The sequence below is a fragment of the Fopius arisanus genome, unplaced genomic scaffold (genome assembly GCF_000806365.1).
Source record: "Fopius arisanus strain USDA-PBARC FA_bdor unplaced genomic scaffold, ASM80636v1 scaffold00044, whole genome shotgun sequence".
NCBI lineage: Eukaryota > Metazoa > Arthropoda > Insecta > Hymenoptera > Braconidae > Fopius > Fopius arisanus.
In genome coordinates, this window is record NW_011887783.1 from 992,618 (window position 1) to 1,011,420 (window position 18,803).

Sequence of the window (18,803 nt, forward strand, 5' to 3'; positions counted from 1 at the left end):
AAATGTTTTTTTTTTTCATTTTTTGAACTGAAGGTTTACGGATTTCAATATAATTTCTTAATGCGTGAGTCTCATTTTTCCAGGAAATTATACTTCGTACGTCTTATAATTCATCATTTAAATATTTTTTCTGAGACAATTACAGTCTGAACACAAATTTCATCGAACACAATTTCATAGATCTTTTTGTCACATTGAATACTTGGCAAGCGTTTCGGGTTTAATTAAGAACGAATATATATTATATATTTTGGCAGTGTGAGAATAGAAATTCCTCGAGGCACATTACGATAAATTGAAAATCTTCAACAGAAGAACATCTTCATAAGAATTCTATCAAAATTAAATGAGCAGACTCTATCATTCTATTCTGTTTCTATTTTACTTTAATTATGATATTTCATTAATTTTGTTATTCGAAGTAAATAAAATCGATAATTTCAGTGCGAAAATAAAAATCCGATCTTCTATTAATTTTTTAACTGGTGAAATTTGAATTCCGTGTATTACCTCGATTTTTTTTTCTATTCTGTTCGTTTTTCGAGCTTGGAAAATAGTGTTTCGACATTGTAGAGATTTTACGCCGTTACGACGATGTGAACTCTGAATGTCAGAGGTTTCTCCCAGATTTCGTTCTCAGCTGTTATCCCGTTGACTGGCCGGCCATGGATGACGACTTTGAATTCACCAGTTTTTTTCAATTGATGTCTGAAGTGCAGGGCCCATATTCCACCCTTGTCCATCGCCACCTCGAAGTGATTCGCTTTGTTCCCTTTTACTATCGTGTACTCCATTTTTTCGTCCTTGAAAAAAAAAAACAAATTCCCACGAACAAAAAAAATTAATAAAATAATAATGCTATAAAAAATTTTATGAACCCTGAGCGATTTTGAGGTTTTCAAGAATTCCTTGAGAGATGAATCAATTTTTTACAAAGATTTTGCATCTCAGAAAAATTCATTAAAAAAATCAACAATTACTCAATAAATTTTCGAATCACCTTGAGCGCTGGTTGCAACTTTATTATGCGCATTTTATGTTTCGTCTGTTTGAGATGGAGTTTCATAACATATTCCTCTCCATGATGATGCCTTCTTCCTTTTCGAAGTATCGATTTCTTCGACAGCTGTCGGAATTTTCTACTCCCCGTTGAAAAATGCGCGAGAGCAATCGTGTGATTGCCATGTCGAATTTTGGTGCCTCTTCTGTGCCTCTCCTTCCCATTAATCTATAAATAAACCGACAAAATATTTCTACCCGAAATTGAATCGACCAAAATCATTGATAAAATAATTGACAATAACCTTGCACGAGAAGCATCCTTCCGTGGAAATAATTTTGTCGTCAGCCGGTGGAATGTGATATGGATCCGGATTGATGACGTAGGTCGGAACATTACCGATGTCCTCTCTGTATCCTCCTTGAGCCATTGGATTAATCGTGGAGAGACAATGTCCCTGGCCAATGCGTTGATATCCACTGGGACAGCCGCATAAAAATCCATTGGATCCAGTGGCCATGCAGCCAAAAGCGCAAGGACTCCCCACACATCCAGCACTCACCTGAACACAACTCTGACGATTGTTGTCAAACTGATGACCCTCAGAGCATCCACACTTGTAGCTCCCCAGAGTGTTAATACAATTACTCTCCCCACAGGGTGAACTATTGCACTCATTCTCATCGATGCACTGATTATAATAAAGATGCTGAACAAATCCTTCCGGACATCCGCACCGATAAGTGCCCATGAAATTCTGGCATCCATGCTCACAAGTTCCATCGTCACTGCATTCGTTATTATCAGTGCAGAATTTGCCCGTGTGATCGAGTTTAAAACCTCTTGGACAAATACACCGGAAACTGCCAAGTGTATTGATACATGTACCAGGTTTGGGACACGTTCCGTGCTGTTCGCATTCATTGATATCATGACAAGCATCTCCATGCTGGGTATAGCCATCCCTGCATCCACATGTGTAACTTCCCTCTGTGTTTATGCACTTCTGCTGGCACAAATGATTCCCAGTGGCGCACTCATCAAGATCTCTGCAGCCCACGCCATCGGAATTCAGAATAAATCCAACAGAGCACGAGCACGTGAAACTCCCCTCCGTGTTCTGACAGCTGAATTGACAAGGACTAGGTGTTAACTCGCATTCATTGACATCATGGCACTGCGTCCCTGTCCTGTCCGCTCTGTATCCTTTATTACAAATACACCTGAATGATCCCAGAGTATTGATGCATATACCATTTCTGCACAGATCAGGAATTGCTCGGCACTCGTCGATGTCTTGTCCGTCGAGGGAGAACCCTTTATCCAGACAGAGTTCATTATAATTATCAGAGTCCCTCGAGGGACAGAGTTCGCAGTGAGCTCCCCAGGCAGCGCCCATGGTGCAGCAGCAGTCAGCTTTTGTGACTGTTTTTAATTCGGATGTTCTCGCAGTGCACCTGCCACTTGTTGTCCTCAGGAAGCAGTAACCAACTCTCCTATCAATGCATGACTTACCATCCTGACTGCTTTCAAATCCATCATAACACCTGCACTGATAACTCCCCTCAAGATTAACACACCGGCCGTTTCTGCACAGTCCAGAATTTACGGAGCACTCATCAACGTCCTTGCACTCATCAGTCATTCCAATCTGCTGATATCCTGGTGGACAGATACACATGAAGCTACCGATGAGATTCTTACACTGGAATTTGCAATTATTTGCTGGTGTTGAGCACTCGTCGACATCGATGCAGTGCCTTCCATCCGCTGCTAGAACGTATCCATAAGGACAGATACACCTGAAGGAACCAGGTGCATTGTGACACCTGAAGGCGCACTGATTCCCCATCTCCAGGCACTCGTTTACATCTTCACAGACCTGATTGATACCCGGTGTGAAGCCACTGCTGCAGGAGCACTCGAATCCCCCCTCAACGTTGGAGCAGGTGCCATTTCCACAGATGTTCTGATTGTGAATGCACTCGTTCTGGTCGACACACCTCCGTCCTGTCTCGTCGAGGGTGTAGCCAGGGGGGCACTCGCACCGGAACGAGCCATCGGTGTTGATGCAGTCGCCACCGTGACAAACGTCTTCCATAAAAAGACATTCATTCAAATCGACACCAGTGTCGTCTCGTCCTGGACCCTCTGGGCAGAGACTCCTGAAGTCATCTGTTCCCTCCCTCGGGCACATCTCGCAGTTCCGTCCCCAGGCCTTGCCCATCGTGCAGCAACAGTGCTTCTTAGTCATACCACCCAATCTCGGGGCCATGCACTGTCCTCGCCTGAATTTATCGTAGCACTGCTCCTCCCTGACGTCGATGCAGGTCATGGAATTCCACTTGTCACTGAGTTTGTAGCCCTCGGGACACTCGCAGATAACGCCACCCTCGGTGTTTATGCATTTTCCATTCTCACAGATATTCCGGGTCTCCACGCACTCGTCTACGTCGACGCATCTCTTCTTACTGCTGTCAAGCTCGTAGCCTGGAGGACAGCTGCATATGTACGAGCCCATGAGATTTTGACACTTGCCAGGATAGGGACAGAGACCCGGTATCTCGACGCACTCATCGATGTCCCTGCAATGCTGTCCGTCCTGAGCCAGGATGTATCCATCAGCGCACTCACATATGAACGAGCCAACGACATTTCTGCATCTACCGTTTCTGCACAAGAACGGCATCACTCTGCACTCATCGATATCTGCGCAATCATTATTCGGGCTCAGCTTGAAACCTTCGTAGCACTGACACTTGTATGACCCCAGGGTATTGATGCATGTGCCATTGTTGCAGATGTTGAGATTCCTCTGACACTCATCGATGTCGACGCATGAGTCTCGATCTCGAGTGAGAGCAAAGCCCAAATGACAGACACACTGGAAGCTACCCTGAAGATTATTGCAGATACCATTGGCACAAATTCCAGGTCTCTCAAAGCACTCGTCTATGTCGACACAGCTGCGCTGACTTATTCCCAATTTGTAACCGACTGGACATCGGCATTCAAAGGTGCCCTGGAGATTGATGCACTGGGCGTTACCGGAGCATGGATTAGGCGTCTGCTGGCATTCATTTTCATCGATGCACTGGTGGGAGTCCTCATCGTAGACGTAACCGATGTCGCACTGGCACTCGAAGCTACCCGGTGTATTGATGCACCTTCCATGTGTGCACATTGTCGGCATCAGGGAACACTCATCTATCTCTTCAGTATGATTGGTGATGGGATTCATGATTTGTCCAGGTACCATTCCACAGAGAATCTCGTGTTCACGTGTTCGTTCACCTGGACATCTCTCGCAGGGCTGACCCCACGCCGCACCCATCGAGCAACAGCACAACATCTTCGTCTGTGGATGGACCATCGAGTGGGTACACTCACCACTTTCGTATTTCATGTAACATAATTCCTTTCGCATGTCCACGCACTCCTTGCCACCTGGCATCGACATATAGCCTTCTGGACACTCGCAGTGATACTTACCCTGGTCATTGATGCAGTAACCCACTCCACAGATTTGAGGATGTAACGAGCACTCATCGATGTCAATGCAGCTCGTCTTCGTAGCGTCGAGGATAAAGCCCTCATTGCAGGAGCACATGAAGCTCCCGAAAGTGTTGGTGCAGTGGCCATTCTGACACAGGTTCTCATGCTCCTCACACTCGTTGATATCCTCGAGGATGACTGTCACTCGATTTGGCCGGTAACCCAAACCACCGGGACACAAGTCCTCAAATTCTCTGGTACCAAGTTCTGGACACTCTTCGCAACGGGTACCCCAGGCATTTCCAATGCTGCAGCAACAGGTGGCTTTAGTCACGGAGGAGGACATGTCGAAGACACACTGCGGACGACGAGTACCGCGCTCATCACCGGTGAAACATAGTGACTCTCGACGATCGACACAAGCATTACCTGCCTCAACCAGTTCATGATTAACCGGGCACTCGCACCTGTAGGTTCCTTGAGTATTAACACACTTGCCGTACTGACAAGCCTGGGGACTCTCGCACTCGTCAATATCCGTACAGTTACCACCGGATCCATCCAACTTGTACCCATCCGCACACTCACACCTGAACATACCAAATATATTCTCACACTTTCCATAGACGCACAGATTCCTGAACATATCGCACTCATTGATATCAATGCAGGCCTGCTCATTATTCTCATCAGGATGCATGAATCCCATTTCGCATTCACATCTGAAAGAGCCCGGATAATTGAGACAGTGTCCATTCTCGCACAAAGTGGGATCATTGGTGCACTCGTCAATGTCACGACAGGTGTATCCATCCCCCGTGAACCCAGCGTCGCAGACGCACTTGAAGGAGCCCTCGGTATTGATGCACTGGGCATTCATATCGCATCCTCCATTATTGACAAGACACTCGTTGATATCCCTGCACTCAAGGCCATTGCCCGTGAAGCCGTTGTGACAGGTGCACTGATAGGATCCCGGAGTATTCTGACAGGCAGCGAATTCACTGCACGAGTGATCATTGAGAAGACACTCGTCGTCATCCGTGCAGTCTGGGCCGGCGTCGGGTTTGACAGAGTATCCCTCATCACACCGACAATCAAACGATCCAATGGTGTTTCTGCACTCACCGTAGCCACACACCCTGGGCTGCGTAACGCACTCGTCGATGTCAATGCACGAGGTGCCATCATTTCCAGGAAGCAGACCCTGGGTGCAGTGACAGGAATAAGTTCCTACGGAATTACTGCACTTGCCCCCGTTGCATATTCTCGGGTTCTCCTTGCACTCGTCAACATCCGAACACGTCCGTCCATCCAAATTAATAGCAAGCCCCGGGCCGCAGGAGCACGTGAAACTCCCAGGAGTATTCGTGCAGACATCCTCGCAGCCACCATTGTTCACCGCGCACTCGTTGATATCCTCGCAGTGGGACTTGAGCCCAGTCTGCCGAAAGCCGTCGTCGCAGATGCACTGATACGTTCCCATCATGTTCTCGCAGACGCCGTTGGAGCAGATGCCACTCGTTCTCGAGCACTCGTCAATGTCCTTGCAGGAGAGCTTGTCAGGGCTCAACTCGTGTCCCGGTGGACAGATGCACTTGTACCCTCCCTCGGTATTTCTGCAGGTGCCACCCCTGCAGAGACCAGGTGTCTCCTCGCATTCGTTGATGTCCATGCATACCTTCATGATGTCCGAGCCCCTGTATCCCTCGTCGCACTCACACTGGAATGTACCAGGGGTGTTAACGCAGGTGCCGTTACCGCATACCCCGTGCATTATTTCACATTCATCGATGTCATTACACTTTATTCCATTCTCATCAAGAGCGTATCCCTGATTGCATCGACAGCTGTAGCTTCCCACGGTATTTTTGCACCGTCCATTCTGACACATACCAGGGAACTCGATGCACTCATTGATATCGATCTTCTCTGTGAATCCATCCCCTTTGGGACACAGCTCAGTAAACATCTGTGTTCCCGGCTTGGGACATAACTCACACTTGTCGCTGCCCCAGGCTCGTCCCACGGAGCAACAGCAGATACTTTTGAAGAAGCGACCCTCAATGGGACTGGTGCACTGTCCATGCCGATAATCCATAAAACACGTCTCCTGTCTGGTATCGATGCAGGTCGTGTGGGTGGCATCGAGGGTCAGTCCCGGTGGGCACTCACACCTGTACGAGCCATCAGTATTTACACAAGTTCCTCCACCCTTGCAAATTCCCGTGTTGAGCTCGCACTCATTGATATCAGCACAGGCCTTGCCATCTACCTTAGCGTATCCTTTAGAGCACTCGCAGAGTGAGTAATCACAGGTTTCGCAGGGGCTGCCCCAGGCGACGCCAACCGAGCAGCAGCACTCTGACTTCAGTGCTAGTCTCGGGAAATTATTCTCGCATCTTCCGTCTATGATTTTTGTCCAGCAGGTGCCTCGTCTGTTGTCCATGCATATGTGACCGGTGTTGTCTAGGATGTAGCCACTGGAGCACTCGCACTGGTAGGAGCCCTTCGTGTTGATACAGATGCCGTTGATGCAGACATCAGCCCCGAGTTCGTCACACTCGTCGATATCCTCGCACATCTGGTTAGCGCTGTTTAATCTCGTGCCGGTTGGGCATACACATTGAAAACTTCCCGGTGTATTTCGGCATTGACCACCGCTGCAGAGGGACTGCTCTAGGTCACACTCATTGATATCGCTGCAGATCTTACCAGTGGAGTCCAACTCGTAGCCGCTGTCGCAGATGCAGCGATATGTTCCCATCAGATTCTCGCAGCCGCCGTTGACGCAGATGTTGGGATTCTGGGCGCATTCGTTTATGTCGTCACCGTTGTACGTCATACCGGCGCCGTGGGGGCAGAGAGCGTCGAATTCAGGGGTATTCGGGGTGGGACAGCGTTGACAGCTGCTTCCCCAGCCCAGGGGCTGACCCAGGATTATTGTGCAGCAGCAGCAGCTCGATTTTGTCACTGCTGTTGATGTTGGGTTCGAGCACTGACCGTCCCGGTATTGAGAGTAACAGAGATCGCGGCGTGTGTCCAGGCAGGATCGACCGTCTGGCCCGAGATCAAATCCCAGGTTACACTCGCATTTGAAATTACCCGGTGTGTTCTTGCACCGGCCATTTTGACATGGCGCGCTCAGGCACTCGTCTATGTCGATGCAGTGGCTCTGGTCTGGACCAAGACGAAAACCCGAATCGCACACGCACTTGAAGGAGCCCTCCATGTTCACGCATCTACCGTTGTTGCACATCCCTGTTGTTGAACACTCGTCCATGTCCACGCAGAAGGTGTTATCGCCTGACGGCGTGAATCCAGATTGGCACACACAGTGGTACGAACCAGGGGTATTCTCACATCTGCCGTTCAGACAGATTCGGGGATTCTCCAAACACTCGTTTATGTCTGGAAGAAATATTTTGGAAATTTCAACAAAAAAAAATCATTGATCTGGGATTTTTCTCAGAGACATTACGGACTTCCGAAAAAATTCGTTGATTCCAGCGTCCTGGTAATCAGGATTAGTCAGAATGTAATCAATGACTTTTTTATTTTGTATGGATATTTTTGTGAATGATTCTTTTTGAAGGGAATGAACAGAAAGGAAAAATAAATTTTCTCACGTATTTTTTTAAAAATTTCGTCTGCTATTCGTGATGGAATAAATAATTTCCCCCTAGGTGTCGTAGATATGAAAAAATATATCTCGAAACCTATTGAAATCACTTATTCTAGGATAAATGTACTTCATGATTTATCGTGAGCCCACAGCGGGGCATTTTCCCCTCAACCTGAAGCATGCAGAATTGATCGATCAATCCTCTCGGAATTTTTCACCTATTTAATCGCTAGGAGCATGAAATACGTTAAAAATATTGGACAGGGTATCATCAGTGGACTCAGTAGCCTCCGGGGCTTCCGCATTCGTGGTGAACACCCGCTTGTTATCCTCTTAATGCTCTCGATACCACGCGCAGTCTATTTCAGAGTGATAAACTGTCGACTTGTAAATTATCCACTGTATCCGCGCACTGAGGTAAATTCACGGTGGTGAAAGGTATCACAGGAGAAAATTCAGTCGATAATATTTATTCAATGTAGACTCACCAGTGCATGTGTTCTTCGATGGCGATAGAATGTACCCGTCATTGCACTGACACCGAAATGACCCATTCATGTTCGTACAGTGACCATTTGTGCACATTCCCGTGTCCTGACACTCGTCGTGATCTAGGAAAAATTCATTGACGATCAATTTAAAATTTATCACCACTTGTTGCAATTATTCCAAACTGTCGGGAACTAATGATTAGTAATGAGTGTCACAAGTGTAATAGAAATCGTTCAATCAACTTGCGAAACTGAATTAATTCAACAGTTTATAACAATAATTTAAATAATAATGATAATTGGAAGTTTTGCGGAATTTTTGCACGCACCACTGCAGTACTTCCCCTCACCGGACACGACAAAACCAGGGGGACAATGACAGAGGAAGCTCCCAGGAAGATTTTGACACGTTCCACCCTCGCAGTAGCCCTCCTGGCACTCGTCGACGTCTTCGCACCGTCCCAAATGCTTGACGTACCCCGGGAAGCAATCGCACTCGTAACCATCTTCTGTGTCGATACATTTTCCACCGCCACAAATGTCTGGGCGAAAAACGCACTCGTTTATGGCGATGTGCTGGGCCTCGGAGCAGATTTTGTTGTAGTCATCTGGAATAAAAAAGTTTCACTTCAATTGGAGACAATAAAATAATAACAATTTGTCCAATAGTCATTGCTGTGATTGAAAGCTAATGGACGTTTTTGTTGGAATATTTTTGGAGGTGGTGTTTATTTTTTGCGATTTCTTTTTCTCACCACTTCCAGGATCTGGACAGATATAGCACTCCTCGCCCCAGCCTCTCCCCATATTTTTACCGCAGCAGCAATCTTTTTTACTCAGCCTCATGCCCAAACGATTTTTGCATTGTCCGTTGTGATTCACAGCTGTGTAACACAATCCTTGTCGACCATCTGCAAAAATTGATTCAATGAAAAAATCTCTCCAGTAAGTTTTTTCGGAATATCTCCGAAACAGCCTGAGATAAAAAAATTTTTATGGATATCTTTTCTGTCTAGATAATTTGAAGCTACAAAAAAGGTCCTATAAAAAATCCCGGTATCTCCACTAGGTTCGGAGGTATTCCCAAAAATAGCACGAATGGTCAAATGGAGAAACAGTGTACCAGTTGGAAATAAATTATCAACAAATAAATAATAACGAAAAAAATGGAATAGTGACTGGAACGAGATGAATTACCAATGCAATATGTTCGATCTTGACTCTGGATAAATCCTGGATTGCAAACGCAGTAAAATCCGCCGAGAGTATTGATGCACCTTCCATCAGCACAAACACCTTCTTCCAGGCACTCATCCCTGTCCTTGCACTCATTAGTCTCCAGATCCCTAGCCTGTCCTTCAGGACACTCGCACTGAAACGACCCCGGGGTGTTGACGCACTTTCCGCCTTCGCAGAGACCAGGAATCGCCTCGCACTCATTGATATCTAAAAAAACCAATTGACAATTAACAATTGGCAATTCAGTGGAAAAAAGAGGATCTGCTTAAACGCTGAAATTATTCAGACCAACGCATTCTCCTTTATTAGTCTTGATGTGACCAAGCTCGCAGTCGAGTCTCGCAGGACATCTTTCACAGGGATGTCCCCAGCCCTTCCCCACGGTGGCACAGCACATCTGCCTCGTGCAGACAACACCCTGGAGATGCACCAGACACTGTCCATTCTTGACTTTAGTGTAGCAAGGACCTGTACGGTAATCCGTTTCGCATTTTCTCCCGGTGTAGCCGTAGATGCAGGCGCATCTGTCAGGACCAATGCACCTTCCCTGGTTCAGGCATGGCTCACGACAGATCGCTAAAGAATCATCAGAATTATTTGAAAATTATTCTCAATTGAGTGAATTGATCAATGAATATTCAGCGAATCGTTTACAGAAGAATTACCTACTGGCAATTTATTTAATCATAAAATTACACAATCATGAATGATCAGAATAAATTTAACTGTAAATTGTCCCACGTGAGGAACTGTAAAAGGTACTTTGATCTCCGAGGAAGTGATGACGGAAAAAATTCAATGATTTCCCTATCGGACTTCTATGAAAGCACCGCAATTTCATGGGGTCATATATTCTCATTAGACGATTCCAGTGACTTACGCTCATTGCAGAATTCACCCTGATATCCCGGTCTACACTGGCATCTACCATCCACACAATTTCCGTTGATGCATTGTGCCCTGCAGCTTCCAGAACCACTAGGACGACTAGTTTGTGGCTCTCTGTGAAGATCATGGCCTAAATCATTCGAAAAAGGACAGGAAGGAATTATGAAAAATTGTAAATCCCTTGGGGTCAGTGTAAAGTCTGATTAATTCCCTCCCGTGGGCGATAAGAGGCATGTCGTCACCGAAACTTACGATTCATCGGGGATTCGTTGGAATTCTTTTTGGAAAATTACCTCGTGTTGGGGGAGCTTGTGAGGATGACTGACAAGCTGCTCCAATCGATCCTCCCTCGCAGAGACATACATTTGGACGGATGCATCGACCTGGACCGCAACGTCTTGTGCAGATTGCTGAGAACAGAAATTACCCTCAATTTTTTATCGGACGAATAATGTGAGAAAATCGAAAAGCCATCCTGAAATTTCAAGTTGCATGACATTTTCAGTGATCTTTAAATGGAATCTTTAAATGGATCTTTTATGTCACAGAAATTGTCTTAATCAAGGTGTCTCATCATTAATTCATTTATTCATTCATTAATCTTAACGTCATTGAACATTCTGACATTTTTACCATTGAATTATGAGAATTATATAATTTTCCGTTGAAATATTTGTGAATTCGTGTTCTCATTGGTCTGTGACGAATATTTTTGGTTTGTGGATTTTTTTATTAAATATTCTTCCACTTACGAACAACACATAGACCAGTTTCCGTTTTCCGGGTCCAGCCAGGACAGCAGTAACTCCTGTGGGACCGCATCCGACACACATTGGGCCTAAAAATCATGAATTCAATTAAAACCGAGACTTAAAACCCAGTCCTACAATGAAAGCATTAATCAGCGAAGAAAAATATCCGCAAATCGTGCAGAAAATTTTTTGCGTCCAGGATGACATCTCCCCCTGCCAAAAATCCCTTTCCCACACTTGTCACGGAATTTCCTGTCTTTTTTTTAAATCCCATGGATTTTCGGCGCTGTTCAAAGCAATTGCTTTCTGAGATTGACCCAGAAAGCTCCAGTCGAGTGATCCGATAATTTTTCAGCGTCTATTTACTAGACTGTCGTGCGTGTGATGATCTGGACATTGAGGGTAAAAAAAAATAGCAAGCAATGTGCGCCACCTCAGTACAAGGCGGGCATTCACATCGTTCACCATAATTAACGTCAGCTGCTAGGCTACTTTTAAGTACTTCCACTTACGTATCTTGGCGCCGTGGTTTATTGCTGACTTATAAAACGCCTTTGCGGTTTAACATTTTTTTTTCTTCAACTAGTTTTCTGCGGGGAGTGAGGTAGCACTCGCTCTTTTGACCACGCATGGTCACTTTTAAAATGATCTCGTGATACGCCCTATGAAATTTTCCCAGGCCAGTTTCTGTAAGAGTGTATGGGAGATTGTAGAAAGCTGTGGAAAGCCTTTCTACAAAAATCCGTGATTTGTCGATCCAGCTATTTTTATTTTCTCCCCCAAAACGGATTTTCCGATTTACAACGCGGTCTTCTAATTTTATCGGGTACAGAAAATGGTTTTGATAATTCCCGTAATTTTTCGTCGGGAGTAATTTATAATTTTCTTTAAACTAGGTTTTACCTTGGAGAAGATAATTGGTAATCACGAAGGAGTAATGAATCATTAACTAATACAGAATGCAATTGAGTGATTTTTTTCTCATAAAAACCCCCGCGAATCGTCATTTACACTTGAAAATTACGGAGAATTATTCTGATGATTGCAAGTGATCCGAAATAGCGTATCTAATATCAGACAATGACTTTGCTGATGTGATAAACGCCATGGAAGTCAACCATGTAGGGTAATCTAGGGTAATCCGTATCCTAATGGTTGATATTAAAAAGCCCACGGGTGTGATTACGAGATGTGATTGGGCAATTGAGCTGCAAACAATGGGATCATAGCCCCTGGAGTACCTCCACCTCAACTTTAAAATGTAATCGAATGTAATTATTGCGTAATAGAAATGCTCAATCGAATGGCCAACGGATGGTGATTGATTCCACCGATCAGCATTCCCGAGATAAATCCCGAGATAAATCCCGAGATAATATCCCACCCCTTCGTATATTTTATTGCCAATTAATTATTCCTTAATGTTATTTTGTCATTCATAACGCTTTTCAATTTAATGGACATCGGACATTTATGGCGCAGACTGTTTTATTTGAATTATTTATTTTTTATTTATTCTGTTCATCTGGGGAGAAAATTATATTCCACCTGATTATACATTCCTTTTTATTTAACTTTATCTTTTGGGAATTCGTTGGCTTTTATTCATCGGAATTCAAAGACCCGGGCTATCGTCATATTTAATTACGGGCACTTAACGATTACGGACTGCTCTCACACGCCTCGATTACTACCTCTTGTCATCCATTTTCAGATCTCGTTTTAATATTTTTTTTTTTTTGGGTCGTGTCGCTATTTTTTTCATTCAGAAAATCTTCATTATTCATTAAGAATTTATGTGTGGGGTTAGACTCATTAAATAATTAATTCAGCATATCCTAATTATTTAAACAATTTTAGATTTTATTGATTATCCAAGATTTGGGATTTTTACGGAGAGTTCACAGGAAAAATGACTGATTCACGAATTTATCTGGAGATTGGAGATTTATTGAGTAATTTAATTAAATGATTAAACATTAAATATTTTTAATATCTCTCGGGTCGTGAATTGAGTTGGGAGAAAAATTGGATCATTACAGGATTCTCGCGATGCAAGTAGCCATTTTGACACCATTCTCGAATATCATCTTGAACATCATCACTTCATCCTTAATCCTCACACACGAGATTGAAAAATGCGAAAATAAACTTGAAGAGACCCTGAAGACAATAATCAATCCTCTCGTATTTCAGATTATCGCGCGGGGAAAGTGCACGTTCGCTGCACATTTTTTTTCAAATCTCATGACCACTTACCGCAAATTTTAGAAAAATCCCTCTCCGCTGACCGGGAAATTCAATTTTTTCGAATAATCCAATAATCTAATTAATTATATTCGTTTTAATATTTATTTTCTCTTATTGGTAATGAGTAGTAATTGTTGTTTTAATTATTTTTGATGGGCGGAGAGGTTTTGTCATTTTTTTTTTAGAGGAATTAAAATTCAGAAAAGTCTTTTTATGGCGCATGCTCTCGCGCAATTCGTTTTAGCGCGGTTGTTTCAGTCGAATTGATTTGCTCTAATGAGAAAATATCAGTTTGATACGAATAAACATCTGTCCGACTGCATCTCGAGAAGGCGTGGATAATAGGTCTTCGTTCTTCCTCTCTTACCCACGGCTTGGTCGGTTGACCCAATTCATTAATAATTAGCGTGAAGGATTATCTAATTGGGCTTTCCGATCCCAAAGGCATCCGATGGAAAAGATAGAACAGCGTCTGCAATACTGCCCCCATCAATTTTAACAACAAATTATTTTTTTAATTTTATGAAAAGAATTGAAAAATTGGGAACTCGAAATTTCCAAATCAAATCAATAATTAATTCTCAATTTTAATTAGTCATCATTAATTAATGCACCGAATTATCTACAATTCGAATGTGGAATTTTATTTACAGTTAATAAATATTATTATTAATAAGAATATTAAAATTTTTTTACGAATTAAAAAATAGGAAAGAAATAAAAAAAAATGGAAAATACATTGAAATAAAAAATTAATTTTCTTAATGAACTTGAATTTCAATTACTCATGACAACTCAGTACCCCAGGATATCTTCAATTAATGTCAATGAATTCAATTGCAATTATTAATTTTATCAACAATAATTTTTTTTTTGTATTAAAAAAATCACATCACGTGACACCCAGGAATTTCTACCGGTGAATGTGTCGTCGAATGATCTCCATTGTTAGATGAAAAAAAAATAATTGAAGATGATCCGAAGATCATCGACTCATTGAGGAATTTTCATCTCCATTTCTCTGATTGAGATCTCGAAGGGACGACAATGCCCGGAATATTACGATCCCTTTGATTCCAATCCGATGAACACTTTGATCGGTAAATAGAGAATTATTATTGCTGAATCCTTGGTGTGACTCTGGTACATATGTAATACATATTGAATTATGGTGCACCCCGTGGTGACAGTGACGGTGCATCGGTGAAAGCTTTTAGTGATTCATCAATTAATGATTCATCAATACCCCACGCACCTGTATCCCATGAGAGCCGATTTTCGAATCCTCACATACGAATCGACAAGTACCCAAAACATATGCAATATGTAATTTAAATAATTAAACACTCCGTCAATTATTTTCATTAATTTATCACCCCCAGGAATGTCCTCCCCACATCGATCCCACTATTATCGATTTAACTGAACAACCGTTGATTTTAAAAGGAAATACCAAAAGACCTTTTTTATCGAGAACTCAATGAGCCACAAAAAAGTTCTCTAGAGTTTCTCTCTGAAACCGCTAGTTTTTGCGAATTTATTAAAAAACAAAATCAATTCGATATGATAAACAGAATCGCGTCGCATATTTCATTGCGCTGAGTACTGGAATCGATAAAAAAAAAACAAATTACCCCCCCCCCCTCGTGCATTCCATCAGCAAAAATTGACCCCGTCTTCTTCCACATTTACATAATTCACTCGTAATTACGAGCAATCCTGAGATAAGGGACTCTGCGCTCTCAAGTTTCAGATAAAATAATTCGCTATGACACTTGCCTCGCGATTGCCACAGAGTAGTCATAAAAAGGATCTCTTAAAAATTCCCCCAGACTTTTTTACTCAATCTCCCCCATCGGCCCCCCCTCATGTTATTGCTTCATTTAATGGAAATGAAAAAAATCTGTTTTTTTTTTTTCGTTCCGCGTGTATTTTTAACCACTGGAATTCAGCGGCGTGCGTGCGCCGTGAATTTTTATCCCGTTGATGTAAATAAAGAAATATTTGAGAATGTGAGAGTTAATTGGGCGCAAATGTGTGTACATGTTTTAGAAGAAGATAACTCGATTTTTTTTTTCTCGCCACTTGACTCATTCCGATTTTATTTGACTTGAGGTTTTTCCTCGCGGAAGAGGCAATTTTCCACGGGTACTCGTTGCAACGGCGAGGAAAAATTGCCGTTCCCGATTATTATAAGTGGCTACTTATTCATCGACAAATAATTATAATTGAGGGGGACGGCATCTGGGGAATTCTTTCGTTCACGACAGGTTTTTCAAGTCGTTACACCAAATCTGACGAATCAATTATTTTTATGATATTATTATTCGCGCTATAATCAGTTGTGATGATTAATTTATTTGATGTCCTGATTTCGGTAACTAGTTCAGTGATCTAGAAAATTGTCTAGTCTACACATTTTTATAATTAAAAAATTTAAATAAAAAAATTATTCGGTTTTTACAGAAAAAAAAAATTCATTTTTCTTTCGATAATTTTTCCGGATGATAAAAAATCGTTATGAATGGATGAAGCGAGTAATTTTTTTCTGAAAATAAATGGAATTTTCTACCGAATAATATCGTCCCGGAAACAATGCCGATTCGTTTCAACTGGCACGTGTCTACATAATCGATTGTTTGTATTGATCAGCAGTACGAATTACCAAAAGGAAGTGCATGATGCATTGTACAGATGATATATCTCGGTGACAGAGAGAGAGAAAGATAAGTGAGAAGAAAGAAAATAAAAGAGATGACGAGTGTTCGGGGGGGAGAGGTGCGCCAGTGTCTGAATTATTATTGGTATCGAATAATAACGCAAATTCAACGATCGACGATCGACGATATGATTGTCACAGGCATCCTGTCCGATAACCCCAACCGATTTTTTTTTTATTCACGGATGAGCCACCGAAAAATATCATGGAGAATTGTTAAATTATTGGACATTTTTTTTTTTTTTAATTTTATTTACCCAACAGGTGCGACCGTCTGATTATTCTCGACGTCCTGAGGTGTTGTTGGACGAGTTGGTCGATGGTACTGCCGATCCCGGAATGAATCCTGATGAGTCGATGACACAAGTAAAAAGAGACAAATTACCAGTCTCATTTTTTCACCAGCTAGTCAACGATTACTTGATATTTCTCTCATCGACCGATCGATCTCCGATTTTTCACCGTCCAGCGAGACCTCAGCATCGGAATGTATGCGTTCTGCGTTTAAAATTCCAATTTTTTAATTGGTGGAAATATTTTTTTGGAAAATTTGGGGATTAATTGATTTCTCACGATAATCGAGTAATTACGGGTCTTCAATATTTAATTAATAGGAAAAATCGGGAATTATTTCAATTTCTGCAGATTTTTTTTATATTAATCCAAGAATTAAAAATAAATAAAATTCTTCTAATCCCCAAAAATATGGACTACTCTAAAAAAAAAATGGATAACTCTTGAATTCCAAAGAAATTTGAAATTAATCCAAAAATAAAAAATAAATAAAATTAATCTAATCTCCAAAAATATGGACTACCCTTTAAAAAAAAGGAATAATTTTTAAATTCCAAAGAAATTTGAAATTAATCCAAAAATAAAAAATAAATAAGATTAATCCAATCCCAAAAATATGGACTACCCTTTAAAAAAAAAAGAATAATTTTTGAATTCCAACGAAATTCGAAAAGTTATTTAAAATATTTAAAATTAGGAAATTTGTTTCATCACAATGAATCAAATTTCAACTGCATGAAATAAAGCACTGATAACCGCTATCCAGCGCATGTCAGCGGATCCGGAAGTGTTCCAGAATAATGTTTTAAAAAAAGCCCATAAAACCCATGCACTATCTCGAGAACAAACACAGGCATCAATGAAACATTCGGTTATCATTCAGCAAATAGATCAACTCTGTAAATTCCCTTAACCCACAAGAACAAAGAACTAAAACGAAAAAAAAATAAAAATAAATAAAGAAAAACCTAAAAACTCGACTAGAGATAATGAAACGGCTTCTAATATAAAGCATTGCGATAAGACACTAGGGTGAAGATTATAAATCTGAGATCAAGGAGATGTTTCAATTGCATGTGGAAATTCTTATATCATCAACCCACATTTTTCTCTCGTTACTTTATTAATCCAGACTTTAATGAACAATCACTGCTCACAGGATATATATCACTTATCACGGGGGCACCTGACATCGATAACAGGATAAATAAAAAAATTGTACATGAGGATGAGTGAAATTCGGATTGATTTGCGGGTTGATGGTGTTTCAATTCGTTAATTTAATTTTGGATAGGCCATGTAATATCGGTTTTAATCGATTGAACCCCGAAAAGATGCGCCGGCGGAACTCGACGTGAGACTGCCACGGACGTAGTGGAGCTCAAGTTTGTACCCAGGGCTCGTCGCTTTTTCGTCATACCATCTCTCTTCACTTTAGTTCTCACTTTACACAGCCTCCTCTTCCTGTATCTGCCTCTTTTGACTTTTATCTCCCTCCATCATTCAGGGATCCATCTCCATTTGTCTCACTTGTCCAGCTCTCCTCACCTCGTTCCTGTCAACGCCTCATTTATTATTACTCTTTTTTCATCATCAAAATCAACATAAATCCTAAAATTATTACCCCCACCAAAAATCAATAACGCAATTACTCATAATTCTATCCCGTCAATATCTAAATCTAAATATTATTAACATTATTCTACACTCTTCACGAAAAAAAAAATGAACAATATTAAATTTCAATTTTCCGTGAGAAAATTTTTGGAAAAATCCATTTATTCTATTTTTTTAGTCAATAATATTTATAATAAAAATGGGATCGTATCGTCGATAAATCTAAATATTATTAACATTATTCTACACTCTCCACGAAAAAAAAAAAAAATTAACAATATTAAATTTCAATTTTCCGTGAGAAAATTTTTGGAAAAATCCATTTATTCTATTTTTTTAGTCAATAATATTTATAATAAAAATGGGATAGCAGGAAAATTCGAGAGGAATTTATCATTTCAGAAAATAAAAAAACAAATAATGACTCCATGGA

At 41.6% G+C, this 18,803-nt stretch overlaps 1 protein-coding gene across 1 annotated transcript; it reads right to left on the reverse strand.

The window, feature by feature from the left end:
• Nucleotides 1-59: 59 nt before the first annotated feature.
• On the reverse strand, nt 60-18,106 carry LOC105267150 (fibrillin-2-like). Its single transcript, XM_011305805.1, has 13 exons — nt 17,857-18,106; nt 16,717-16,957; nt 11,491-11,576; nt 11,032-11,148; nt 10,731-10,868; nt 10,139-10,426; nt 9,809-10,057; nt 9,367-9,522; nt 8,941-9,219; nt 8,609-8,731; nt 1,305-7,906; nt 1,001-1,228; nt 60-803 (listed from the first exon to the last, which is right to left on the reverse strand). Exons 2-13 carry the CDS (start codon nt 16,851-16,853, stop codon nt 579-581), a joined length of 8,628 nt encoding a protein of 2,875 aa, XP_011304107.1. The 5' UTR covers nt 16,854-16,957; nt 17,857-18,106; the 3' UTR covers nt 60-578.
• Between the last annotated feature and the right edge of the window lie 697 nt (nt 18,107-18,803).